The 27,004-nt window shown below is 38.6% G+C and overlaps 1 protein-coding gene across 3 annotated transcripts; it reads left to right on the plus strand.

Moving 5' to 3' along the window:
* The first annotated feature begins 72 nt into the window (after positions 1 to 72).
* MAPDA (N6-Methyl-AMP deaminase) lies at positions 73 to 25,383 on the plus strand. Of its 3 annotated transcripts, none has more exons than XM_021009184.2 (11): positions 73 to 307; positions 7,136 to 7,397; positions 7,663 to 7,793; positions 8,038 to 8,098; positions 12,870 to 12,957; positions 15,606 to 15,687; positions 16,836 to 16,962; positions 19,590 to 19,670; positions 21,230 to 21,368; positions 23,039 to 23,139; positions 24,076 to 25,383. In XM_021009184.2, the coding sequence occupies exons 2-11, from the start codon at positions 7,332 to 7,334 to the stop codon at positions 24,268 to 24,270; spliced, it is 1,071 nt and encodes a 356-aa protein (XP_020864843.1). In that variant the 5' UTR covers positions 73 to 307; positions 7,136 to 7,331; the 3' UTR covers positions 24,271 to 25,383. The 3 variants fall into 3 exon arrangements, with proteins under 3 accessions (XP_020864843.1, XP_020864844.1, XP_020864845.1); XM_021009185.2 differs by having other exon boundaries at positions 7,328 to 7,397; XM_021009186.2 differs by lacking the exons at positions 23,039 to 23,139; positions 24,076 to 25,383 and adding an exon at positions 22,539 to 22,932.
* The last annotated feature ends 1,621 nt before the right edge of the window (positions 25,384 to 27,004 follow it).

The following is a 27,004-nucleotide window of genomic DNA, read 5'->3' on the forward strand; positions in this document are numbered from 1 at the left end:
GCCGACGTGAATGCTCTTCTTTCCTAGGGTCCCTCAGGAGCTTACTTCCAAAGAAAGCAGTTTCCGACCAATTAGAAAAGGGAGGGCGGGACGAGCACTGAGCACTTGCTTGTGATTGGCTCCGCCCTTACCGCTTCCTTGTGCCTTCCAGGGTTTCCGGGGAGGGAGTTCTTAGGGATCTTAATAACATCTGTTTGACGGCTGACGCCGGCCATGTGACATAAATCTTTTTTCTTGTAACTTTCGAATTAAGAGGAAAAAGCGATTTCTCATCGTTATATTTCGAAAGATGTGAAGTTTTTAAGAGGTAGGTTCGTGAAGATCGGATGCTCGCCTCCTTTTGGGGCCCTGTGGTTGGATGGACGGTGTGAACAACTTTGGGGTGTCTTCTGGTGGGGGCAAGTCGGTTCAGTCGCTTGGGTCTTTTGGATAGAATAAAGAGGGGTCAGAGGGAAAGAATTTGGGTGTCTCGAGAGTGATGTAAAGCCAACATGGAACTTAAATGGGAGTTCACAGACTGCATTCAGCAGGTTAGGGTGGCAACAGAGTAAGGAAATCGATCAAGCATTTATTAAGTGCTTGCTAGGACACTGCTAAGCGTTGGGGATTATTTTTTAAAAGACCAGGAAACACAATCTCTGCCCTCAAGGAGCTTACATTCTTAAACAATTTTTTTTCCTCAATTACATGTAAAAACAATTTTTAACATTAGTTTTTTAAAATTTTGAGTACCAAATTATCTCCTCCTCCTTGAAAAGGCAAGCATTTTGATATACATAATGGGAAACATTTCCGTAAGAGCCATTGGAAAAAAGAAAAACAGACCAAAAAACCCCAAGAAAAATAAAGAAAGTATGCTTTCATCCACATTCAGACTCCATTAATTCTTTCTTTGGAGGTGGATAGTATTTTTTCATCATAAATCCTTTGGAATTATCTTGGATCACTGTATTGCTGAGAATAGTTAAGCCCTTCACAGTTGATGTATCCAACAGTATTGCTGTTACTGTGCACAATATAATCTTGGTTCCGAAGGAGTTTACATTCTAATGAAGGGGAGAACATGTTACATAGTAGACAGAAGGTAATCTGAGGAAAAGCTCTAGGAGTTGCTATGGGGGGACTGAGAAAGGCCACCTGAAGAAGGTGGATTTTGAGTGGACTCTTAAGGGAAGCTAGGAAGTTGAGGTGAGAAGGGAGAGCATTCAGGGTTATGGAAGGATGGACCTGGTTTGATAGGAGAATCAGAGAGTATGTGAATCAGTGAAAGAAGGAAACCAAAAATAGGGTAAAACTCACTGGTCTTGGCATACTAATGACAAAGGCCTGAGTTCTTGGTGATTTAGTGTTACATTGTGACATAAAGAGTGAGAGATACTGAGATTAAAATTTAAAAAAAAAAGGGAAAAAAATTTTTCAAGAAACATTAAGTATCTGTTATATGCAAGGCATTATACAAGGTCCAGAGGACACAAAGACAAAAACAAACCAGTCCTTAACATTCATAGAGCTTATATTCTACTTTGTAAAATACTGCATCTATATGTACAAGTAGATACAGAGTCATTGGAGGCTGGAGAGAGCATTAACAACCGAAGGGAGAAGGAAGGGCTTCACATAGGAGTTGGCACTTGACTTGAGCCTTGAAGGATGCTAAGGATTCTAATAAGCCCAAGTAATAATGGATTGGATTCTAGACATAGGGAATAGCCTGGGCAAAGACATGGAAGCAGGAGATGGTGTGCTGAACACAGGGAACAGATAATCAAGAAGGTTTGAAACATAGAAGTGTAAGTTTGGAAAGCAAGGTTGGAGCTGTACTGTGTTGGACTCTAACTGCCAAAGAGTTTGTATGTTGTTCTTAAGAAGATAGGGAGGATCTATGTGGAGGATGTGGAGTGGAAGATGGATTGTAGAGGGGTGAGACAAGACTCCAGGAGAGCAGTTAAGAGACTGTTGTAAGAGTTCAGCAAGAGATGATGGTACATCACACCTATCAGATTGGCCAACATGACAAAACAGGAAAATGATAAATGTTGGAGAAGATGTAGGAAAATTGGAACACTAATACATTGTTGGTGGAGTTGTGAAATGATCCAACCATTTTGGAGAACAGTTTGGAACTATGCCCAAGGGCTATAAAAATGTGCATACCCTTTGATCCAGCAATAGCACTTCTAGGGCTATATCCCAAAGAGATCAAACAAATGGGAAAAGAACCCACATGTACAAAAATATTCATAGCAGCTCTTTTTGTGGTGGCAAAGAATTGGAAATTGAGAGGATGCCCATCAATTGGGGAATGGCTGAGCAAGTTGTGGTATATGAATGTAATGGAATACCATTGTGCTATAAGAAATGATGAACAGGCTGACTTCAGAAAAACCTGGAAAGACTTATATGGTCTGATGCTGAGTGAAGTGAGCAGAACCAAGAGGACTTTGTACACAATAACAGCCACGTTATGCAATGACTAATATTGTTCAACTGAACCCTTCTCAGCATTACAAGGATCTAAGACATCTCCAGAGGCCTCGGGATGGAAAATGCTGTCCATATCCAAAGAAAGAACTATGGAAGTCGAATCGTTATCACTTATTTTTACCTTCTGTTGAGTTTTGTTTCATCTTTCTGGTGGTTCCTTCTATTGGTCTTAATTTTTACTTACAACTTCACTAATGTGAAAATATGTTTAATGGGTATGTAAATGTAAAGCCTATAACAGATTGTGCGCTGTCTTCGGGAGGGTGGAGGGGAGGAAGGGGGAGAAAAATTTTCAACTCAAAAGCATATGGAAGTGAATGTTGATAAATCAAAATAAATTAATAAAATTTTAAAAAAAGGAGAGATGATGGCAGCCTGAGGGCAGTGGTTGTGGGAGAAAGGAATGGTATGAGATATGTTGTGTTGGTTGAGGGAGAGGGGTCAGGGATGATTCTGAGGTTGCAGACCTCTGACTGGAAGGAGGGTGGTACCGTCAAACAGAAACAGGTGAGTTTGGACAGAGGGTGGGTTTTGGGGAGATGAGTTTTATTTTGTATGTGTTGAAGTTTAAGACATCGGTGAGATGTCTGGCGGTCACTTAGCAATATGGAACTGGAATTGAAGAGATTAGGCTGGGCAATACAAGTTTGGGAATCATTTGCATAGAGATAGATGATGGTTGAATATCTAGGGACGAAGGAGATCATGAAGGGAGCCAGTTGGAGAAGAGAAGCTCCAGAACAGATACAGAACAGAACATATTTCACGTTCAGAAGCCAAGAGAAGAATGATCTGAAAAAGAAAACTGAAAAGGAGCAGTTAGGTTGGAACAGGGCAGTGTCATGAAAACCAGGACAGAAAGCATAATTCACAATGTCAGAAGCCGCTGAGTGGTCAAGTAAGGTGAGGAGTGGAAGAAAGACTAATAGATTTAGCATAGGATTAAAGGAAGGGGAGGGGCAGGACAGAATAAGCATCTATAAAGCACCTACTATGTGCAAGGCATTGTGCTAGTTGCTTTACAAGTATCTCATTTGTTCCTCATGACAGCCCTGTGAGGTAGGTACTATTTTGACCCCCCATTTTACAGTTGAGGAAACTGAGGCAAGCAGAGGTAAAATGACTTGTACAGGGTCACGCAGCTAATGAGTGTCTGAGGCTGCAGTTGAACTCAGGTCTTCCTGACTGTGGGCCCATTGTTATATTCACTGTACCACCAAACTGGAGAATGCAATTCCATTTGATGTTGGGTCAGAAGCAGTTATTAAGATGTTGGAAAGTGACTCAAGGTGTGTAAATGGAGGCAGTGAGTATAATTTTTAAAAAAATATTTTGGCTATCATTATTGTATATTTAAGTTTTAGTAATAAAAAAGAAAAAGGGGAGGAGCAGCTTAAGTAGGGCAATGGATAGAGCACTGGCCCTGGAGTCAGGAAGACCTGAGTTCAAAATCCAGCCTGAAACACTTACTAGCTGTGTGACTCTGGGCAAGTCACTTAAACCCAGTTGCCTCCCAATAAATAAATATAAGTTAATTTTTAAAAATAGTTCGGCTATCAAAGGGAGAAAAATAGGACAGTGCCTCAAGAGGATGGTTGAGTCACGTTTTTTTGTTTGTTTGTTTGTTTTGTTTTGTTTTTAGGAGAGATCTGAACTTGTTTTTAAGCAGCAGGGAAGAAACCGGTAGTGAGGGAGAGAATGAAGATAAACTAGAAGGAATGCTCAAAGGGTCAAGATCCAAAGGCCAACCTTTGGGAGAAGATATAAGGCAGTGAGGTCAAAGACACAAGTGGTAGGGTTTGGCCCTTGCAAGATGATCCCTCCTGTTTCTCAGGGTCTGGAGCAAAGGGGTAGAGAATCAGAGGTCAACACATTTGTCTGTTCTGAAGCACAGGAGTAGGAGAGAAGGCAGATGGTTTTGGTAACCAAGTGTTGGGCATTGGCAAGGCATGAGCTCCAGGAAGATAAGGGGGCAAGGGATTCAAGGATGGAAGACAATGTATAGTTGAACTGATCAACGATGTAGTGTTGAGACTGAAGGGAGCAGGAGGACAAGTAATAGGTTGAGGTGGCTTGAGGAAGTTGAAAGGATAAGAGGTTATGAGTCAAGTGGGGAATTTTGGTGTTTAGAATCATATAGGTTACACAGTTATGGTTGATGGTGTGAACTGAGGTACTGCTCATTCCCGTATCTGTGGAGTAAAGATAAAGTTCACAGGAGCTGAGGAGGTTTAACTGGGAGGACATTTCAATTGAGAGGACATCATAATTTGTTGAAGTCTCTGAGTATGAAGGCAAACATTGGGATGGATGCGTACAAGCCTGTACTTATAAGCCTTAACTTGAGAAAGGATGGAAAGAGATCTGGAAGCCAGTAGATTACAGCAATGAGGATCTAGGCCAAGGGTGGGGAGCCTGTGGCCCTCTAGGTCCTCAACTGTGGCCCTTTGACTGAATCTAAACTTCACCAAACAGATTTGTTCTGTAAAACTTGGACTCAGTCAAAAGGCTGCACCCAAGGACCTAGAAGGCCACAGGTTTGCCACCCCTGATCTAGACAGAATGATTTAGATGGATGGAGTAAACCTCAAAGGAGAAGTTGCTTTATGTTGGCTGCAGAAGGTGGGTCTGGAAATGGAAGGGATAAGCAAGGGTTATACCGACTCCTCCTGGCCCAATGTATCAGGTGGTATGAAAGAGGGAAGGACCCGACACTAGAGAGTCCAGCTTTGTCATCTGGAGGAAGCTAGGTTCCCTTGAGTTTAAGAAGATGGAACAAGTCAGATCAAAAAGCATTTAAGTGCCAGGCACATATTCATGTTTTGTTCTGGGGATACAAAGAAAGGCAAAAGGACAGGCCTTGCTCTTTGGGGGCTCACATTCTAATGGGAGAAACTACATAGAAACAACTAGGTGGGTACAAGACTTTGCAACATGTAGGATGTGTGGAGTGAATACAAGAGAGGAGTTACGAATGATATCAAGGTTGAGAGTCCGGGTGACCGGGAAGATGGTGGTATGCTTGACCAGGAATAGGGAGACTGGGGAGAGGAGAGAGGTTCTGAAGGGAAAGTGAGTTCTGTTTGAACATGTTGAGTTTGAGATGCCTATTCAGCATCCAGTTGAGATATCCTAAAGGCAGTTGGTAATATAAGATTGGAGCTTAGGAGAAAGACTGGCGCTGGATATACAGATCTGGGACTCGAATAGCATGGAGATTTTTTTTTAAAGGACTAAAAAAGAAAAAGAAAAATAGATATATGCCTTGGAGCTCCAAGGTAAACTTTGTTATGAACTTTAGTACACACCCCATCCTCCCTATACCTTACAACTTGTAAGAAGAAAGCCTTATGTTGGGGACTGTTTTGTTGGATGAAAGTTGAAAGCACTTCCCGTTTCATTCTCAAAAAAGTCTGTAGTATGAGTAGCTGGAAATAGGAGTTGTGTTCATGTTCTTAATGAAACATTGTCTGGAATTGAGAAAGAGCTAGTTCTGGGATTGTCTTCCAGCTTTTCCTTATCCCTCTGACCTCCACCCCAGAAGGTTGGAGTTGGCAGTGACATGGCACTGGGAGCAGCAAGGATCAGCAGTCAGACATCTTACTGAGTGCTCGCTGTGTGCTGAACACTGGAATGCCAGGGGAAAAGTGAAATAGTCCTTATCTTCAAGGAACTTGTGGTCTTAACAAGTCTAATATCCTGCTTGGGCAGGGAGGATTTGGTTATTGACAGTTTTTAAAACTATATATCAACCTATGAAAATTTGTATAAAAACTTAGTGCTCTCACTAGTCAAGTTATATAAAATATATTAAATATTAGGGGAGATCCCTCATATTTTAATGTCTCTGCCACTTTAATGCCTTACCTTATCTGAGCAAAGCAGATTCTTTCTGTCCCTCGTAGACAAAAAAAGAAAATCATGTGTTTCAAGGGCTATTTTGATCCATGGAAGGAGAAAGATAGAGATAAGCCTTCTGTTCATCTTAAGAATGAATATTGGGTAGAGGTGGGAAAGGACAACATGTGAGTCAGTAATAATATTATATAGGATATAAGGCCTGGCCCCAGTAACCTTTAAACCTAGATGTGAAAGGATGAAATTTAAAATTTTTGGAATGAGACTAGCAATATAATAACACTAGGAAAATTAATGAGGGAAAAAGAGACTACCATGGATTTGAATGATAATGAGTTTACTTTGGAATTGAGTAAATTTTAACCTTACTCTGTAAGCTTCCTCAACTCCTAAAAGTAGATAAGTATAATACATAGTAGGGGTATGATAAACAAAGAATGTGTGTGTGTTGGAGAATGTACCGAATTAACAAATTCAGAGTTGAATGTGCCAGTTTTAAAAAGTAGAAAATTGCCAACTTTATCATATGGACATGTAGATACAGGGCCTAACGTATTAGAATTTAGGAGTGAAGTCCTCTTTTACCTGAGCAGAGACTTTTTAGTATTTAAACCTTGGAGCTCTTGAAAATAGTTTCTTGGGGATAGATTCCTTCTCTCCTGCCCCCATCCACCTTAATTACTGTTGTTGTGCTTCCTAAAGGATGGATTAATGGAATCCTATTACTCAGGTATGGTCTGTTCTTAAAATAGTCTTATCAATCAGAAAATGTTTGTGTTTTGTGAAAACGTAGGTGATACACTTTCCTGACCTGGTTGTGCTACCAATAGTGGAAGAATTTATGGAAGCAAGCCTGTGAGGGAGAGATTCCAGACTGTAGAACATGCTGAATAGAATTATACTTTACGGTTCACAACAAGAGTAGCAGTGTTTGGGATCTGCAGATATATCTCTTTTGCTTGAAGGAAGATCTTTTTTCCATTAGAATCATGATGACAATGGAAGAGCAGCAGCAGCCACAGAAGAATAATTTTTACTTGGAATTACCCAAAGTGGTGAGAATTAAACAACAAATTACATAATTCTTGAATTAATGTTAATTATGTTGACAAATGTATTGTCTTTTCTCATAAAAGTAAATTTGCTAAGAATTGCTAATTTTTAAATTTTTTACATTAGTAAAATAACTTTAAAAAGCATATGTCTTTAAATAAATATAGACTAAATGTACAGTTTGCTTAGTATAGTGTAAGCACCTAATTATTACATCTGTCTTTATACTGTTGACACTTAAATTCTTAATAATTGTCTCTTTTTTAGGAACTTCATGCCCACTTGAATGGATCTATTAGTTCTGCTACTATGAAGAAGCTAATAGCCAAAAAACCAGACCTTAACATCCATGATCAGATGACTATGATTGATAAAGGAAAGAAAAGAACTTTAAAAGAGTAAGCATAAGGAGCTTTGTTAGGGACTTAGGGGGTTTTTCCCATGTTTTCTGAGCTTATAAGTGGAATGGCAAAACCACATTGGTTGCAGAGATTCTGTTTTTTTGAGCTAAGGGAAATGATAGGATATTATCATTATTATTACAGTCAAAGACAAATGCTTGAGTTTCTCTATGAAGACAATTTTTGATGTTAGATAATAAATGTATTTACAGTTTGAAATTCATTCTGAGTCTTATTGCAGATGTTTCCAGATGTTTCAGCTCATTCATCAGATTACCACTAGCCCTGAAGATATATTAATGGTAAGATAGTACCAGGACTTTTTAGGAATTTTTACATTATTACTCTTTTTTTTTTTTTGGTGAGGGCAGTTGGGGTTAAGTGACTTGTCCAGGGTCACACAGCTAATAAGTGTTTGGTCTGAGGTCGGATTTGAACTCAGGTGCTCCTGACTTCCAGGCCAGTGTTCTATCCGCTTCGCCACCTAGCTGCCCCGAATTTTTACATTATTGAATAATTCAAATCTTGCTTTTTTTTGTTTGTCATTATGAGTCTGATGGAAGATTTTGAGTTTTTTGTTTTCAGTAAGATCCCTTGTCAAAACCAATATAAATCATTTGCCTAGGGACTAATACATAAAGGTCAGTGCTTTTTAAAGATTAATCAGAGAGAGATTTAGTCTTAAGTCTGTCTTAACAAGTAGGGCAAAACAGATACATTTTCTGAAGTGAAATCTGTTCCATGTTTCCATCTATAGCCTAATATTCTCTGGAACATTTTTTTGCAGCTGAAGCTTTCCTATAACATGTAGGATTTGCCTCCAGATGTAACCACATTGAGTAGAAGTTGCAGAAAAAAGCCAGGTTTAAAAATGGCTTAGATAAAATATACGTATGACTCCTTAATACCACTGAGAGTTGGGTTCTGTAGACCAGGGCTTCTTAAACTTTTTCCACATGCAGCTTTAAATTTAAGAAGCGCTGTAGTATAGACCATTGGGACTGACCACTATGGCATTCTTTATAGTCCTTATGCAAGTGGTGGGGGGAAAAAATCTTAGTATTCTTAACTGTAGGAAAAAATGAAAGAGTGAAATGATTGTTCTCTGTATCTGAAGAATTCTCTTTTGGCTCATCTATTTTGAATACAAAAGAATTTTTCTCTCTGTTCGCAGCCCGTTGATATTATAGTCAGGTCTCTTTGTGTCATATTTGTCTGCCAGACTATAAGCTCTTTGAGGACAAGGAAGAGTTTGATGCAAGTGAGAGAATACTGCATCTGAAGTCAAAGCAGTTAGGTTCAGTTCCCTCTCTGCCAGTCACTACCTGGGCAGACTTGAACAGATCAGTTATCCTCTCTGGGCCTAAGTTTCTGTAAAACATGGACTGGATAACCTCCAAGGTCACTTCCAGGTTTAATCTACAGGCCTGTTGTCTTTTGACAGGGACTGTATCTTAATTAAGCTTTTTATTTTTCACAGTACCTGCAAAGCACAGGGCTTTGCACACAATAGGCACTTAATGTTTCTTCAATTGAATTAGTAAGTAATTAACAATAATAGCCATGAGGTGATGAATTTTTTGACCCTGAAAACTAATGAATCAGAGACCTAAATGAGCAAATTAAAAATGGTTCTCAGTCCTATGTGATACCCACTAAAAAGTTCAAATGATGCTAAGAACCAGTTTTTAGACCATTTATGAATAATTACTGTAGGTACTCTAAACGTGAGATTTGTCAAATGACCAATGAATTGTGATACAACTAGAAGAAATGAATCACTTCAGTGATGATAATCCAGTGAATGAGACCAGGAGAAAAAAAGATGATTTGTAAGCCTTCCTTGAAGAAGGAAACAGTGCCATTGGCAAAATTAGTTTCATAGTATGCTGTGAGAAATGATGATTATGAAATTTCATTGACTCTCTTCATCTTGGTGGTCAGATCCCACCCAACCTTGCAAGGATTTAATCTAAGGTAGGGAAGTTCAGTGGATTTTGCTTAGGCTTGGGTGGGGTATACATTGTTTGAATTGATAGCTTAAAGTTATGAGTAGTCTGGTATAGAGAAATACTTTCCTTATCCAGGAGATACTTAGTCCTTCATTTTAATATAGCCAGCCTCCAATCATATTAGCTAATTAGATTTGATTGTTGTTTGATGGACCACCTGCTGTTTTGAAGGGTATATAACTGTAAGTCCACCCACCATGATTATCTTTGGTCTGAGCAAATGACCATCCTTTTATTAATAACCTGCTGGCCTTATTAATAAAATGATTAAATTACCCAGATATTGTGTCTCTTGAACCTTTTTAAAGGGGACAATGCTTAAAGGCAACGTGAAATGTCATTTCTTGGAATACCTGGATTCATCCTACTTTGTGTTGCTCATTAAGAGCATACGTTCATGATCACCATCAAAGTAATTGTAATTATATATCAAATTCCCATTGCAAAGGATAGAGAGATAGAAAAATTCTGCATAGACTATTATAACTTCAATGTTAAAGTGAGCACAGGAAGGATGCCCATTGGAGAAACAAAAGAGGCCAAGGCTTATAGACTGCTCAGAAGCATTATGCCTTTATGTCATGAATACTCTTCCAAAGAGAAAGTAGGAAAGTATTAGATGTGAGGAACAGACATCCGCACAAAGTGAAATTGACTACAACTTATTAGGCAGAAGATGACTACTTATATGAGAATCGTATTAGGGTCATTCATCAAAGTGCAATTTCAATGGACTAATCTACATCAGTTTGGAAAATTAAAGGTGAGAAGATGGCATGGCATGGCTACAACAGTTTCAGTCAGATTTATTCAGGCAAATTGTTAATGAGCAACAAATGGAAAAAGACAAAGATGATGATCTTAATTATCTCTGCTGCAAAATTTTAACTGAAATAAAACAGTCACAAGAAGGTGTGACCCCAAAATTCCAATCCAATGTGAACAAAAAGACACTGAGGTACTCCAACTATTTTCAATTTATTAGTGCATCCGGGAGTTCCTAATCATTTGTGTCCCAGATCTTCCTTAAGATCAGGGACCCCTCCTACCTGAGGGTGACCAGTGCTTATACAGAGTGACAATAAGACAGTTCTATTTCGTGACAAGTTGGTGTCAGAAGTGGAGAAAACTTTATGATTAGTTGAGGAGTTATTAATCATAATCACTGTGTCAGCAGACTTTTAAGTCTATATTCTATATCAGGTTTTTCTTGGAAAAAGCATTCCACCTGCAGCCTTAGCAGGAACTTTCCTAGGAAATCAAACAACCGGTATTTTTGTCAGCAGTACCTTGAGGAGTTTAGGATTTGCTGGGCAAGAAGAAATGTCAGCAGGTAGAAATGATAATGATTGATTCTTAGGAGTGAGGGATGTTAATGCTGTTATAACAAACTCCAGGGTTAATGTAATATGATTTTCTGTAACAGACAGTCATGATTTTATCCTACAGTCTACCATGATGCCACTAATGTATAATATCAATATCACTAATAGGAAAGAGGTTATTTGGCCCTAACATATGTAACTTTTATCCTAACAGCATCAACATACATAACTAACTTAAACTTGATCCTTTTCTGCTTAATTCACAAATGTAATCACTGATATCCATCAAATCACAGTATCAAAATTATCCTCACAGAGGAGGAAGCCCCAAAAGGGCCCAGAAATCACCTTAGCCAACGAGCACTTGATCTCCTTGCTAGCCAAAGAAAAATAGCATGGAAGAGAACTACTAGCTTAGAATACAAACTCATTTGTAAAACACCACAGAGGAGTATAGATAGATAGAAAGAACATTTTGAGGAGGAAATATTATCACATTTAATAGTAAAAAGTAGTGGAAATGAAAATAGATCTAAGAAAAGCTTGGGATCAGATACAAATGAGCCATATCATCTCAAGAGCATTTATCAAGGAAACTGACAAGGTCAAAAAATAGACAAAGTGGGACAATTAGTGTTTCTATAAAATTCTGTTTCTGTCATTAGTGAGAGAAGAACCTCCATAGTTAAACTTATGATTTAATATTTTGTTTGTCTTCTGGCAAAGTCTCTCATACATTATGGTCATAAAAGAATCCTTGAAGGGAGAAAGAGAAGGGAATAAATTTAACTTAATTTTAGACAAATTTCATTTAAAGCCATGACTCGAGATTTGTTAGAAGGAATAATAAATAGTAATAGGATTCTTCAGGGCTGAATTTTGCCCAGAAATATTTAATGGTAGAGGGGATTAGTAATAAGTGAAGGCAGAATTAAGGCCATTAGAAGTACAAATTTCAACAGGTATTAAAAAATCAAAGGAAAGGAAGAATGAGGGTTTAAAGACACATCTAGTAGCTTACCTAAAACGATATGAGCACTAAAAGACAAAAATTACCAGAACCTACTTTATTTAAGCCTTACGTATGACTAAAACAGACTAACTTCTCATAATAATAATTTAATAATAAGATGACGTGACTATCAAATCACATAACAAAGTCTATGCTATCCCTTAACATTGGGGAAATAAGTCAAATAATCAGATCCTTATTTTCCCGGTTTCACTATTTTTCAAGTTCCTCGAAAAAACAAAATCATAACATGTATCACTGAGAAAATAAATACATTTTTCACATTTTTAGTATCTGGCCATCAGATTTAGTTATGCTTCATCATACTATACTTAAGTCATGGCTTTAAACTGTCAGTAATTATCACATCCCACGTTTAGCTCTTAATTTCAATATCTACCTTCACTAAATTCTTCACTAGCATTGCTAACAAGCTTTCAATGATTTAAACTTTATCTCCTTTCTTTGTTCCCACAAACCTACTGATTAGAATTTTTTTCAAATGGCTAAAGAAGTAAAGGATATAGTCAAAAGATTCACTTATGAATTTAATTTAGCATGGGTGATAGGAGCAGAGCAGGTATAAATTTTCCAAACCATCTTGTGAAATTTTCTTATATTTTAGAGTGTGTAAGTTTTTTCTTTAAATGATCACTTCTGCTACTTAAGCATTTACCAATTATGTATATTGATGAGTTCATTTTATATAATAATGTGTTACCAGGTCACAAAAGATGTTATTAAAGAATTTGCTGATGATGGTGTCAAGTATCTAGAACTGAGGAGTACACCTAGAGAAGAAAATGCAACAGGTAGATTCGGATATATACCTTAATTTGTTGTTGTTCAGTTGTTTTTCAATTGCGTCCAACTCTTTGTGACCCCATTTGGGTTTTTTTGGGCAAAGATGCTGCATTGGTTTACTATTTCCTTCTCTAGCTCATTTTATAGAAGATGAAACTGAGGCAAAGAGGGTTTAGTGACTTGCCCAGCGTCACACAGCTAGTCAGTGTCTGAAGCTAGGTTTGAACTCAGGTCTTCCTGACTCCAGGCCAAGTGCTTTATCCACTTTACCACCCAGCTCCCCACATACCTTAATTAAGGACCTAATAGACACCTAATTAATATAGCTTACCACTTCCCATTTTCTCTGCATTAAGTTTATAAATGGGATTAGTTAGGAATTACTTTTCTGTTGTATTATTATCCTCTGATTGTTTCATGTGTCTTCTCTCTCCAGCTAGATTGTAAACTTTCTGAGAGAGTGGTCACAGCTTAGACTACTGCTGTATTTCCCCACATCATCAAGCTCAGTTCTAAGCATGCAGTAGGCATTCAGTAAATATTTGTTGATATCTTGATTGATGTTTTGTTTGGAAATGATTTAATAAGTGCTTCTCGAGTGAACAGTCCAGCTCTGCAGCTCTTTGTGCAGATCCTGTTAATGAGTGACTTATGATCACACAAAGATCAGAAATTCAGTTACAGACCAATCTGTATCTACACCATCACTTCCTCTTAGCACTACAAAACACTAAACCATAAAGATAGCCCTGCAGAAAAGGTTTTTAAAATTATATTATTACTTTTATGCCTCTTTTGTAGCTATTATTTTTAATGCTGTATAGTAAGAGTACTTCCATGTGGTTTTGCCTCTTTGGTTTGATAGCCTTTCTGAAGGTGATACTGTTTCCTGACCATTATGCAAAGAACACTGAATGAGACTTTTCCACTGAAGAGGATCCAGATGGTCCTTTATAGCAGCAAAATGGAAACTATGTTGTTGCCTCTAGTGGCCCCTACTAAGTAACCCAGGATTTCAGCCTCAGGGTGATCTGGACTCTTCCTTCATGTCCAGTCAGTTGCCTAGAAAAATTTCTTGCATCTTCCCTATCTCTCCATTCATAAGTTCACTACCCAGCTTTACACAGCCATCGCCTCTCACTGGGACTATTGCAGGAGTCTCCTAATTGGACTCCTTACATACAGTTTCTTCCCCCACGCAGCTGCCAGAATTAACTTGATGAAGTGCCCAGGCTTGCCTAGCTCTTTCACTGTCCTTATTGCCTCTGGGGTATGTAAAGCCCTCTAACATATGGCACAAACCTACCTTTCTAGACTTGTTTCCTCTCCCTTCCCTTCACATGCTCAGTGTTCCTCCTTAATACCTATCACCTGACTTAGCATTCTGTCACTTACACCCATGCCTTCTTCCAGACTGTCCCCCACGAGTGGAATTCATAACTCCTCTCACCTCTGCCTCTTAGAAACCTTAGCTTCTTTTAAGACTCATCTTAATAAACGTAACCGTTCCCAGCAGTACAAGTTAAATTTGCCAAAGAATTCATCCTTTCCTCTGAAGGATCTAAGACATCTCCAGAGGCCTCGTGATGGAAAATGCTATCCACATCCAAAGAAAGAACTATGGAAGTTGAATTTCTTTTTTTTTTCTCTATGTCAGATTGTGTGCTGTCTTGGAGAGGGTGGTGGGGAGGAGGAAGGGGGAGAAAAATTTTAAACTCAAAAGCATATGGAAGTGATTATTGATAAATCAAATAAATTAATAAAAAATAGTAGGCAAAAAAAAAGACTCATCTTAGGTGCCCCCTCCTCCATTATGATACCTTTTGCTGATTTCTGCACTCCCCTCCTCAAATTATATTACAAAATATTAAAAAATATATTATAAAACACACACGTTTTATTGCATCTGCCAGTAAGACAAGCTCCTTGAAGGTAAGACTTTTATTTGTTTTTACATTAGAACTTCCTAACACAGTGATTTGCACATAAGTATTTAATTTTTCTTGAATTTTAATGATGGAAAAATTCCTTGGCAGATAAAAATTAGGTTGAGATCAAGTGAAATATTTTAATAACTTCTGGAATGTGACCAGCATACACATATATCAGTGAAGACTAGGTATGATTTGGATGTAGTATGGAGAGTTGTGCAGGTACCCTTCTGCAGAAGCCATTAACTAAAAATGAAGGGCTAAAGAATTTCCATTACTGTCAGCTTTGCTATTGAAATTTATAGGCCAGTAAAATTTTTGGTGGATAATTGTTTTGAAATAATTAACAAGATTATTTTGTAGTTGAAGCAAGTAATTGAAATAGGGAGGTGAAGAATCTTCATTTATATTTTTAAACTTTAGAATAAACATTGAAATATACACAGAACTTTTCCTAAAAAAGGAACAGGAGGAATGATGCTAATTAGCAGTATCTAGAGGCTTTTTTCCAGTGGGGGGAGGAGTATGGAAGACTGGAATCTTCTTTTCCCTACTAAGAAGGGAAACAAATACATAAAATTTTAAAAGAAGTTACTTTAAAAAAAAAGGATAGTGCTTTAGCTCATCTCTCTTTACCTGACCTGAAAATGTTTGCACAGGAATGTTTCTGTTTATGGTGACATTTTGCTCAAGCTCACATGAGTGTTTGCATGTGCCCTTCCTAGGTATGACCAAAAAGTCTTATGTGGAAGCTGTTCTAGAAGGCATAAAACAGTCTAAACAAGAAAATTTGGATATTGAGGTGAGGTAAGAAACATTATACCTTCTACTACAAAAACCAGAACGTGCCATTTTATTGCTGAATCTCGGGTGTGATTGGTTTCTGCGGAATGATCAGTGACATATTTGTCGCTTAATACTCTGAGGTGCCTTTCAGTAGTGAAGTATATTGTTCTCTGCCTACACATCTGGAAATCATTTTAAATGTTAGCAGCCGCAAAGAAGCTTGGTTTGAGAGGCAGCGGGGGGCAGTGGATCAAGTGCAGTATTTTGAATGAGGACCATGGTTCAGATCTTGACTCCGCCCCTACTGCCTGTCAGAATATCGGCATTTCTTGTCTGGGCCTCAGTTTCCTTTTGTAAAATGAGGGGCCTAGAGCAGAGGACGTAGCATGTTCTTTGGCTCTGCCTTTTACGTGCTTTAGCTCACACATCCAAATGAAACAGTGTAGCTCAGGGAGTGCGCAGAGCTCCCCCTTTTATGGACTGCGGGGAGATTGTCTCCATCTATGTGTAAAGTTAAAAGGGGGACCTCTTCTTTTTGTGCTACCAACATACAATGGGAAAATGGCTACACAAACTGGTATCTAGACATAATGGTATGGTATTGTGCTGTAAGAAATTGATAGATGTGAAGAACTGAAAGGATTTAAATGAATTGATTCAGAATGAAGTAAGCAGAACTAGAACCATTTATAAAATTACAATACTGATGGAAATAAAACATATACTAAGCAGAAACTGAACTTTGTCATTGCTCTAGGAAAAGAGATAATAAAGCATATTTCCATCTTCTTGAAAAAAAGGTGGGCAAATATGGGTATAGAATGTTACACATAAAGTTTTTCTTTCTTACAAAGGAAAATCTGGGTCCATGTGTTGGGCATATATGGAAATGACTGTGATGTAGTAGTAAAAAGCTTCAGTAAAACTTATTTTAAAAATAAGATACTGAACTCATTCCCCAACAGAATTGAACATATTGTGACATATTGTGTAATAAGTATTCCTAGAATATGTGTTTCCCGCTAATTATTGCTTTCTCATATTTGTTTTATGCGCACAAGTGCACACCGCTCTCCCCCCCCCCCCATATCTGGAGTCCTTGCAGTAATGGTCCTGCTTTCTTTTTAGCTATATATTTGTTCACTGTCAACTGTTCACCTGTATTGCAGATATTTAATAGCAATAGACAGAAGAGGTGGACCTTCAGTAGCAAAAGAGACTGTTAAACTTGCCAAAGAATTCATCCTTTCCTCTGAAGATACTGTCCTTGGCCTTGACTTGAGTGGAGACCCCTCTGTAAGTTTTTCCTAGAAGTAGTTACTCTTATTTTGCTATTACAGGGCAAGATGTTTTAATTGCAAAAGTACCTCACATAAGTCCTGTGACTTCATGTCCTTCCAAAGGACTCTCTGAACCTGAGAAGTTCCATTATTGTCTTCATTTGTTCATTTGACAGAAAAGGATGACTTGAAGAGTTATCAAGAGTCTTGAAATTTAGGCAGGTCTATTTGGTCCATTCTGTTTTCCACTTCTGCAGCAGAGGCTGGTCAGCATCCCAGGGTTATTGTTAGTATTATATAGTGGAAAGAGCTGAACCCAGAAGACCTGGGTTATGGTCTTAGCTCTATCATGAACTCAGTTCCCTTGGACAAGGTTTAATCTCACTGGACCATAGCTTTTTCCTTTTATAAAAGGAGAGCATTCTATTAGATCAGTCAATCAGCAAGCACTTAGTAAGTATCTGTTATGTACTTGGCAGTGTGAGAGGTGCTGGGGATACAGCAGTCCCTGCCCTGGAGGGGTTTGCATTTTGCCAGGGGAAACCACATATACACATAGAAGTAGATATAAGAGGTAATGGGGGGAGGGGCACTCAGGATGAGCTTGAAGAAAGCTAGGAATTCTAAGAGGTGGAGGGAAGGAGGGCCTTCATTCCAACCATGGGGAGCCTCTATAAAGGTGCAGGAGTAGGAGATGGAATGTTGTGTTTGGGAACCAAAAGGCACTTTTGAAAAGTGTGAAGGAGTAATGTGTAGTAAGTCCAAAGGGGTAAGCTGCATTTAGATTGTGAAGTGTATCAAATGCCAAGCAGAAGTTTATATTTTATCCTAGATATAAAACAATAGAGCTTTGGGGGCAGAAGAATAATGTCATCAGGTATGGGCTTTAGGAATGCTATTGGGGCAGCTGTGTGGAAGATGGATTGGAGAGACTTAGGGCAGGAAGACCAGTTAGGAGGCTATTGCTGCAAGCCAAAGGAAAGGTGTTGAGGACTTCAGGGTAATTGTAATTAATGAGGGTAGAGGAGTAAATTGGGATGGATAGGAAAGATGTTGTAGAGGTAGGATCAACAAGATTTGGCAACTGATTTAGATTCGAGGGTGTAGAAAAACAATGCATTAAGTATGATGACTAAGATTGCCAGCCTAGTTGACTAAAAGAATGATAATGTCTTCAATAAGGAAATTGGGAAGAGGAAGTCTATTTTTTTTATATATTGAGTTTTACATGCCTACATTTGGAAATGTGGAACTGGACCTCATGAGAAAGATTAGAGTGATAGATGAGAGATCTGGAAGTTACCGGCATAGAGGTGATTATTGAATTCATGGGAGCCAACGAGATAACCAAAATAGAAAGTAAACAGAGAAAAGTGGACCAATGAGAGAACTTTGGAATACACCCACAATTGGGGGCTAGACATGTATAATGATCAAGCAAAGGTGACTGAAGAGTGACCAAACTGGAAGAGAGTCAAGAGACAACAGTGTCACAAAAATCTAAGGCATGTATCCAGGAGGAGAGAGTGGGCAAGTTTATCAAAAGCTGTAGAGAGGTTAAGAATGATCGGGATTGTGGAAAGGCCACTGGATTTGGCAATTAAGAGATCATTGGTGACTTTGGAGAGAGCAGTTTCATCTGAGTGGTGAGGTTGGAAACCAGATTGCAAGAGACTAAGTAGGGAGAGGAGAGAGGCAATGATGGGGTATAGACAACTTTTCCCAAGAGTATGGTTGTGAGAGGGAAGAGTGATTTAGTGTCCTGTGGGGATGGCAGAGTCTAGAGGGGATGTATTAAGGATATAGGAGAGTGGATATATTTGTGAGAAGCAGGGAAGGAACTAGTGAATAGGGAGAGACTGCAGGTTAGAGGGGTAGAAGGCTAGTCTGTCAGATAGAAAGGGATAATAAGGTCAAGGGTACAAGGATTGGCCTTGGTGGGAAGGGGCACCTCTTCAGTATTGTAAAGAAAGTGATAATGGGGGATGGTGTCAAGGGGTTTTTGAGGTGTAGAAGAGGAGAGCAGGGAGTTCACAGCAAATGACCTTCTTTCGCAGTGAAATAAGGGGTGGGATCTTCTGTAGAAAGGTTGTAGGGATGGGATAGTGTGAGCTACTTGAGGAGAAAGAGGTTTGGGACAGTTGCTCAGGGTAACAAGATAGTGAAGAGCAAAAGGATTTCCTTGTGGAAGTGAGGACCCAGTTGAGATTAGTTAACATAAATTTGTATTGAACTCAGTCAGGCTAAACAGCACTGTTCAGCAGCACATCAGGAGAAATGGGGGTAATCTAGGGTTAGGATTTGGCAGTCATGAAGAGCAAAAGTACAAGAGGGTAGAGGATTCTAGAATAGAGGATGTGATCATCTCTAAGGCCAGCCTCTCTTTCCTCCCCATCTGTCCCCTTCCTCCTCCCAAAAATAAAGTATACTCACAAAACTTGACTTTCAGCTTAAAACTCCTTTAAGAGACTGTCCACATCTTGCTTTGCACTCTGAGATCACTATTAGTGACAATATTGTGCTTACCTAATCCTGACCACTGTCTCCTCCCAGTTTGTTAGAGCATTTATCAAATAGGATGGCTAATTTCCCCAGTTTATTCATGAGTTCTCACGTAGCCTTATTTTAACTTTTCTCTTTAAGGCAGGACATGGGAAAGACTTTTTGGAACCTCTTTTGGAAGCAAAAAAAGCAGGTCTGAAACTGGCATTGCATCTTTCAGAGGTAAGTAATAGTCTCAGACAAGAATAATCCTTTTTCCACTGTCACATGGGGAAAGTATACAATTAGAAATAACCAGGAAGTGGTTGGAAGGAAATGGAGTTTTGAAAATTATTTTGAAAGGGAAAAGGTAGACTTTGGGGGAGATATAAATTAAGACAAACTGTTTCAATTTATACATGACTTTTTCCTTTCTGGCAGTGTTCTTATTTGGGGTTTTGAGGGTCAGTGTTCAGTCACATTCTAGTTCATAATCACAGTATTCAAAACAACCTAACATCAACATCTTGCCTCAATTAGAAAAATAAACAAGAACTTCCCATCATCTTTGTTATTGAAAGCATTGATTGAGTGTCTCCATGGGCTGAGGATGAAACAAAGCATACTAATTTCACTTGTCCCAGGGCATGACATTTCAGTGGGTATTTGACAAGAGGTATTTGAAGTGACATGGAAATGGGAAGAGACGGGGGAAAGACTGTTTATCATGTATGTGGCAAGCAAGGAGAGGAGGAGTCACTTCTCAGTTGCCAAACATCTGGTCGTGGCAGGACTATACCTGGTATATGGTGCTACGGCCCAAACCACCAATAGGATGAAAATTAGCTGGACGAAACACTTCCATGCTGGGAGAGTTCAGATCCTTGATTTTTCCTCTGGCACCTCTAGGTCTCTCTGGTTGTCCATACTGCCAGTCTCTCTCCCTTCCCTATCTGGCCCCTTTCTCCCCCCAAAAATGACTAACAGCTCTACATAACATATACTCACAAAACTTGAATAGCAAAGACTGGTTTTCATCCTCAAAGTAATGTGCATTTGATTAAGAAATCCCTTCTTTTTTCCAGTGATATAAGTGTAAGGTAGAGAGACGCTACTCCCCATTTTACAGATAGAAAAACTAAGACAACTGAGATGCTATTGGGCCAGTATCAAAAAGCCATTGGTAAACCTAAGAATTTTGGTCCCAGTTTATTGTTTTGTGTAAACTACCAGGTAATCTTCTTTTGCCAACACGATGTCAAGTACAGCAAGCAGCCTGACAACATACCGACTATGTATGGGCATAACAGAAGAATGTGTTCCTCAACCTGAATTATCTCTAATCCATGTATACACTTCTTTCCCCAAAATGTGCTCACTCCCTTAAGCCTTTGAGATTCCTATTTTTATTCCTACTTTTTTCCATTGCTTATAAAACATTTAAAAACACTTTGAACGTTAACCTGGGCTTTCTAAAAATAAAAACAACGGTCTGATAAACCTTAAATGCAGAGATACTTCTGTAACTCTATGATTGTAGGACATAGCTAACTTTGCCAAAACAAAACATTAATGAAATGAGGTTCTAGAGGAATCTAGTATAGTGAGTAAAAAGGAAGGGGATAAAAGGAGAGTGAAAAAGATTCATCAAAAGAAAACAAGGTGAAGTGTGAATTCCTGCTGTGCATCAGTAGCTCAGAGCCACATAGCTGGCCATGATAGCTCCAGGAAAAGCTGAAAACCACTGAATCCAGCTTTCTTTTTTAAACCTACACAGATATATTTATATGTATCATTTTTAGATTCCAAACCAAGAAAAAGAAACCCAAGTCCTCCTGGGGCTGCCTCCTGACCGAATTGGCCATGGGACATTTCTCAGTTCCGGTGCAGAAGGGTCACTGGATCTGGTGGAGTTTGTTAAACAGCACCGTATACCATTAGGTGAGGTCCAGATCATTAAGAACCCTTCCAAGTTCCCCCTACAGCTTGTAACCTATACTTTGAAAGGCACCATTTAAAAAACAAAAGATAGAAATAATGGCTCACTTAACGCTGTTCTAAAATAAAAGCTTGTAATAATATTTGTTGGGTGTGGCTAGGTTGTACAGTGGATAGACCAAGTCTGGAGTCAGGAAGACTCATCTTTCTGAGTTCAGATCCATCTTCAGACACTTACTAGCTGTGTTACCTTGGGTAAGTTACTTAACCCAGTTTGCCTCAGCTTCCTTATCTGTAAAATGAGCTGGAAAATGAAATGTAGTATCTTTGCCAAGAAAACCCCAAATGGGGTCACAAAAAGTTAGACATGACTGAAATGAATGAACAAAAAACAATGACATTTGTTAAGAAAAAAATGCATTATTTATTTAAAAACCTATAAATTCAGGAAAAGTCACAAGTATTTCAGGTGTCTGCTAGCCAATGAATGCTTCTATTTTTCCAGATCTTTAGGTGTAGAAGTTATTTGGACAAAAACAAATTGCAATATCTTTTACATATGAAGGGAGTCATTCCACCCCCAACTTCCTAATTCCCTAGGTCCTGCCTCAGTAAAAGAAGGATTGGTAAGATGTAAACCTATGCTAGAACACTGTGGCCTGGACCTGTGTCATGGCTAGAGAATATGCTCACTTGGGGTTCAACAGAGTGCTCTTGGGTTCCCTTTGCTTATAAGTAAGGATAATCAGTCAGTATGCATTTATTGTCTACTATGTGCCAGGCATTATGCTAAGCACTGGGTATACAAAGAAAGGCAAAAGACAAGCCCTGCTCTGAAGGAAGCCACATTTGGAAACAAGGATTCTCAAAGTGAGAATTCTCATTTGTGCATCAGCCTGGGAGGTAGGTGAAATAGGCTTTTATTTCTCATTTTGACAAATTTCTCAACATGAAGTATAGAGGCAAGTCCATAAGTATTTCACCAAGGAAAGTTTAGTATTTTGTGATAGGAATTTGGTAATATTACAAATTAGCCTTAGCGTATACTTACTTTGCTTAAGAACAGTAGGTGAGTGTTTGTATGGGTAAATAAATGCTGGTTTCCTGTAGGACCACAGAAAAAGTCCAGAACTTTTCTTAACCTGATTCTATCCTGGTCTCCTTATGTTGCAGTTTCCACTCAGTGCTGTATTTTCAAGGCTTCATCTGAGCTTCTGCAATAAGGCTGGGATTAGGCTGGATACCCCAGCCTAAAAGAATCTCCCCCTCCCCATCCCCACAACCCCTACCACATCTGCTGGGCTGCCAAGATCATTCCCTATACTGTTATACATTATAACGCTGACCCTGTGTCTGGTAAGGGAAGAGGAAACCCCACATGGAATAGGTTTCCATCTACAGAGGTGAATTTGGGGGGGAGGGGAGAAAGTGGGAAAGAAATGTTAATTATTTTATTATAATTCGCTACAATTTGATGTAATAATAGAAAAGAGTTTTTTCCACTAATGAAACTAGTGGAACACCTAATTGTGTTTACTAAATAAAATTTTAAAATTATGAAATGCCATTATGTGAAAACATTTGGTTAATCTTCCTATACAACATAGTGTGGATTAACTACCTTTCTGCGGTTTTAATATTGTGTTTGGTTTTTTTTTTCTTTTTTCACTTAGAACTCTGTTTAACTTCAAACATCAAAAGTCAGACGGTACCTTCTTATGATCAGCATCACTTTGGATTCTGGTATGGCATAGCCCACCCTTCTGTAATTTGTGTAAGTAAGATGCTTTGCTTAAAATATTTTGATCCTTTCTTCTTCTCCTTTTGTAGTAAACCAAGTATAGCATTAATAACTGAATTACCTACCTTAGATGCCTCATAGTATTGCTTAAGCAATTGGTTGAGTGGTTGGTCTGGCAGGAAGAATTGCATAAGACCAGGGTGAATAGCTCTTGACTTCACAGAAAAGAACCAGGGAAGAAACTAACTTGGGAAAGATGGTAGAGAAGTTATAAGTGAGAAATACACTATTCTTCTACTGTTCTATCTCTAATCCTGGGGCCCAGGGAATAGTGCTGCACAAAACTATGATGAATATTTACTTATGCACCATGATTGAAAGCTCCAGCAGACACAAAAGTCTCTCTTAAAAGGGGCAACTAAAAATGTATTTCAAAGCTAAAATTTCAGGTTAGTTTGAATGATGGGCTCAGTTTTGCAACTAGTATAGTTTCATGGTAAGAAAGATTTATATTGACCCTTCTAGCTGGGGTGTCAGAGGGCTCTACAAATATTATTAATTGGTAATGATAATAACACTTGACATTTTATATCACTTCACATTTTACAAAGTGGTAGGACAGCTTACTCCTTCATGAGTCTAAGAGAGGTTAAATGACTTGCCATGGATCACTTAAACTTGGGACTAGAACCCAAGATTTGTGATTCCTAGTTCGGTGTTCTTTCACATCATTACCATACTACCTCTTTTACCTTCTCATAGGTAGGTATGAAGAGAGGGCTTTGGGATTCAGTGGTTCTGGGGACCAGAAAATGTTAACTCTGTATAAACATATTCCTGTGTACATTATATAGAGGGAAAACAAGAAACAACTTGATAGGAATATTGATCACATATTAAAGGGGAAATAGTCATTTCCTCATTTTCTTAAGACTCTAATTCTGAAACTTTCTTCGTTTATATCGGCAGACTGATGATAAGGGTGTTTTTGCAACACACCTTTCTCAGGAGTACCAGCTAGTTGCTGAGACATTCGGTTTGACCCAGACACAGATGTGGGACCTCTCCTATGAATCTATCAATTATATTTTTGATTCCAGCAGCACCAAATCTGAATTAAGGAAGAAATGGAATAATTTGAAGCCCAAAATCTTAAATTATTAAGTTTTGGAGCTAGAAAGGAAACTCTCTAAGAAGTTACATCCTGATCCTTGGCCTCCATTTGGAACCACTTTGCAGTCCTACCACCTGCCTTGAATCAGTGATTAGGAAATCCTCTGAGAGTCTAACAGGGGTCCTTAATCAGTAGATTAGAACCCATTGGTAGCTGCAGAAGCCTTACCCAGCTGATGTCTGGTTTGTCTGCTGCAAATATTCACCCCCCACCAAGAGGTTATAGGAAAGGGAATTAGCCTAGTCAGTAACTTGTACCACAAGCCATATTCTTCATTGCCTAGCCAGTAATCATAAGGCTTTAGAGAAATCATCCTTTTTCTTTTCATTCATTCCCAAAATATCCCAGTAGTATCAAAAGCTGTTGATGACACCTGGATCTCTCCTAAAAGGCCTGCAAAAAAAAGAGAAGCAGCAATCTCTCCTGGAAATCTCTCTTGCCCACTTGGAGTGCCTTAAGGCTGTAAGACTCATTAACAGTTCTCCATTTTTTTTCCTAAGCCCCCACACTCTTAAGGAAAGAAACCACTGTAAAACAAATATATGCATGACTACTTCAACAGGAGATGGGACCAAACTAATAAAAACTATTAAACTGAGGGAAGAAGTAACCAAGTAGGATTAGAGGCATACTTGTTTTGTTCTCTAGAAATCCCACTATAACTTGGCATATGAAAGGAACTACCTGACCATGTGCTACCCTTCTTTCTGCAGTAAAATCTGCCATTAGGTCCCGTGCTTCATTTTGCTCTGCTCAGATCAGAGTTGCTAACTTCACATCTGGGGTACAAAGCCATGACCAGATTTGGCCATAATTTCTTAAGGATCATTTCTCTTATTCTTCATGCTTCCTTGTAGTCATTAGCTGCTCATTTTCTCCTAATAGTTTACAGAAAGTCTGACCTCAGGAAATTTTTCTTGGAGAGTTGAAATACAGTCATGAAGCCCCCGCCCCCCATCCCCCTCCCCCCAAAAAAGTCTCAAAAGCAGATCAGGTATCACTGAGCTGTACATACAGGGGTATGAGTGTTTATATGCATTGGTCTCCTTAATAATTTGTTCCCCAAAACAATAGGTGAATAAATTGAATTTAATTAAAAATTATTTGGTGAGCTATTTCAAGGAAGCCTACTGAATCACCCACCAAGTTTGTTTTTATCTGTTTACATCAATTGAGATGTTTATGTAATACTGGATTTTCTTCAAGCAAGGAAAACCTGTAATAGCTGAAATATATTAGTTGGCAGTCGCAGATTTTAACCATTTCATCCATCCTTCTCTTTCTAGGGAATATTCTGGACCTTTGACAGTCAGAGAGGGCTTGTGTTGAGAACTGTTTTGGTGTCATACTGGTCTCTCCAGCCAGTCCTGCAGGGCTAGTGTAATGCCTTCACTCCTTTAGTCTTGAACATGTTATTCAGTTTCTCATACAGACTTATGGGGAAAGTGGGAAGAGAGTAGAAGAAAATCGGAAACCATCATAGTGTGTTTTACTTTGTGGGTTTACTAACATATTTGTGAGGTTTGGGCTGTTTCACTGTGTATATGTACCTCTCTCCCCTTGCATAGGGAAAAAAAAACCTAGTTCATTTTACTCTTTTAACGATCTAAAGAGATTTTTTTGGAGGGGAGGCTAAAAGCAAGATGAAGTTTAAATGTAATCTATAGGTTGTTGATACTTCCCTCCCCCTCCAAGCACAGATATTCCAGACTTTGAGATTGGCTTGTAGTGCTGCCCACAAGTCAAAAAGCATAACCTTGTTATAAGGCTGGCCTTTCAGGGAGACCTGGGTTCAAGTCCTGCCTCTTGATACATACTGGCCGTAAGACTGTGGGCCAGCCATTCAGCCTTAGGGCCCAGGCACCTAAGACTAAGTTACAGATCCACTGTCAGTGCATTAATGGAGAATGTTTCCACAGAAGGCAGTTCCTCATACTAGTGAAATCACAGGTCCAAAATGACAAAAAAAGAAAAATATCTCTGAATAGGGAAGAACTTTGAATCAAGGTTCTGAAATATTAAGACTAGGAAACAGAAGAATCCCTGGATATCTGCAGGTTTGGCGTTGACTTTGGAATGGAAAAATTCAAATGTATGGGGGTGGGGGAGTTGGGAGGTGGCGTTTGGTAGTCTTCACGATCTTGTTAGTCTCAAACCCTCACTTCCCTGCATCAATATCATCATAATTTTTAAAAATTTATTATATGCCTAAGTTCAAAAGGCACAATACTAGTGCTATACAAAATTTAAACAAAGACAGTCCCTGCAAAGAATTTACAACATAAGAAAGAGTAACAGGCAGATACATACAAAGAAAAGTTAAAAGCAACTTTTTAAAGGTGGTTTTTTTGTTTTGTTTTTTGCTTCACTTCGTTGTTTGGGTTTTTTGTACTTTAATTTGTTAGAATAGCTGTGATGGTATATGGTAATTCAAAATGAGAGGATAAAAGAGATTGGTAGCAGAATGAAGAGGGAAAAGTCAGAAGGCAGAGAGACTGACAGGAGTTAAAGAAGTGACCAGCAAACTTTTGCCAAAGGGAATGATGATGCTAATCCATTCTGGCCTTTGTTAGCACTACAACCTATTTCCTTTTGAACATTATTTAAAAAGAAATGTGTAGGTCAAGTACTGCTTTTCCCCTGCTAAACATCTCTTAGTTTTTATGTTCAGTGTTGATGTTTCTTACTGCTTTTATACACAGACGGTATAATTAAACAAAGGAG

The sequence above is a fragment of the Phascolarctos cinereus genome, unplaced genomic scaffold, assembly GCF_003287225.1.
Source record: "Phascolarctos cinereus isolate Bilbo 61053 unplaced genomic scaffold, phaCin_HiC Scaffold_3;HRSCAF=262, whole genome shotgun sequence".
Lineage (NCBI taxonomy): Eukaryota > Metazoa > Chordata > Mammalia > Diprotodontia > Phascolarctidae > Phascolarctos > Phascolarctos cinereus.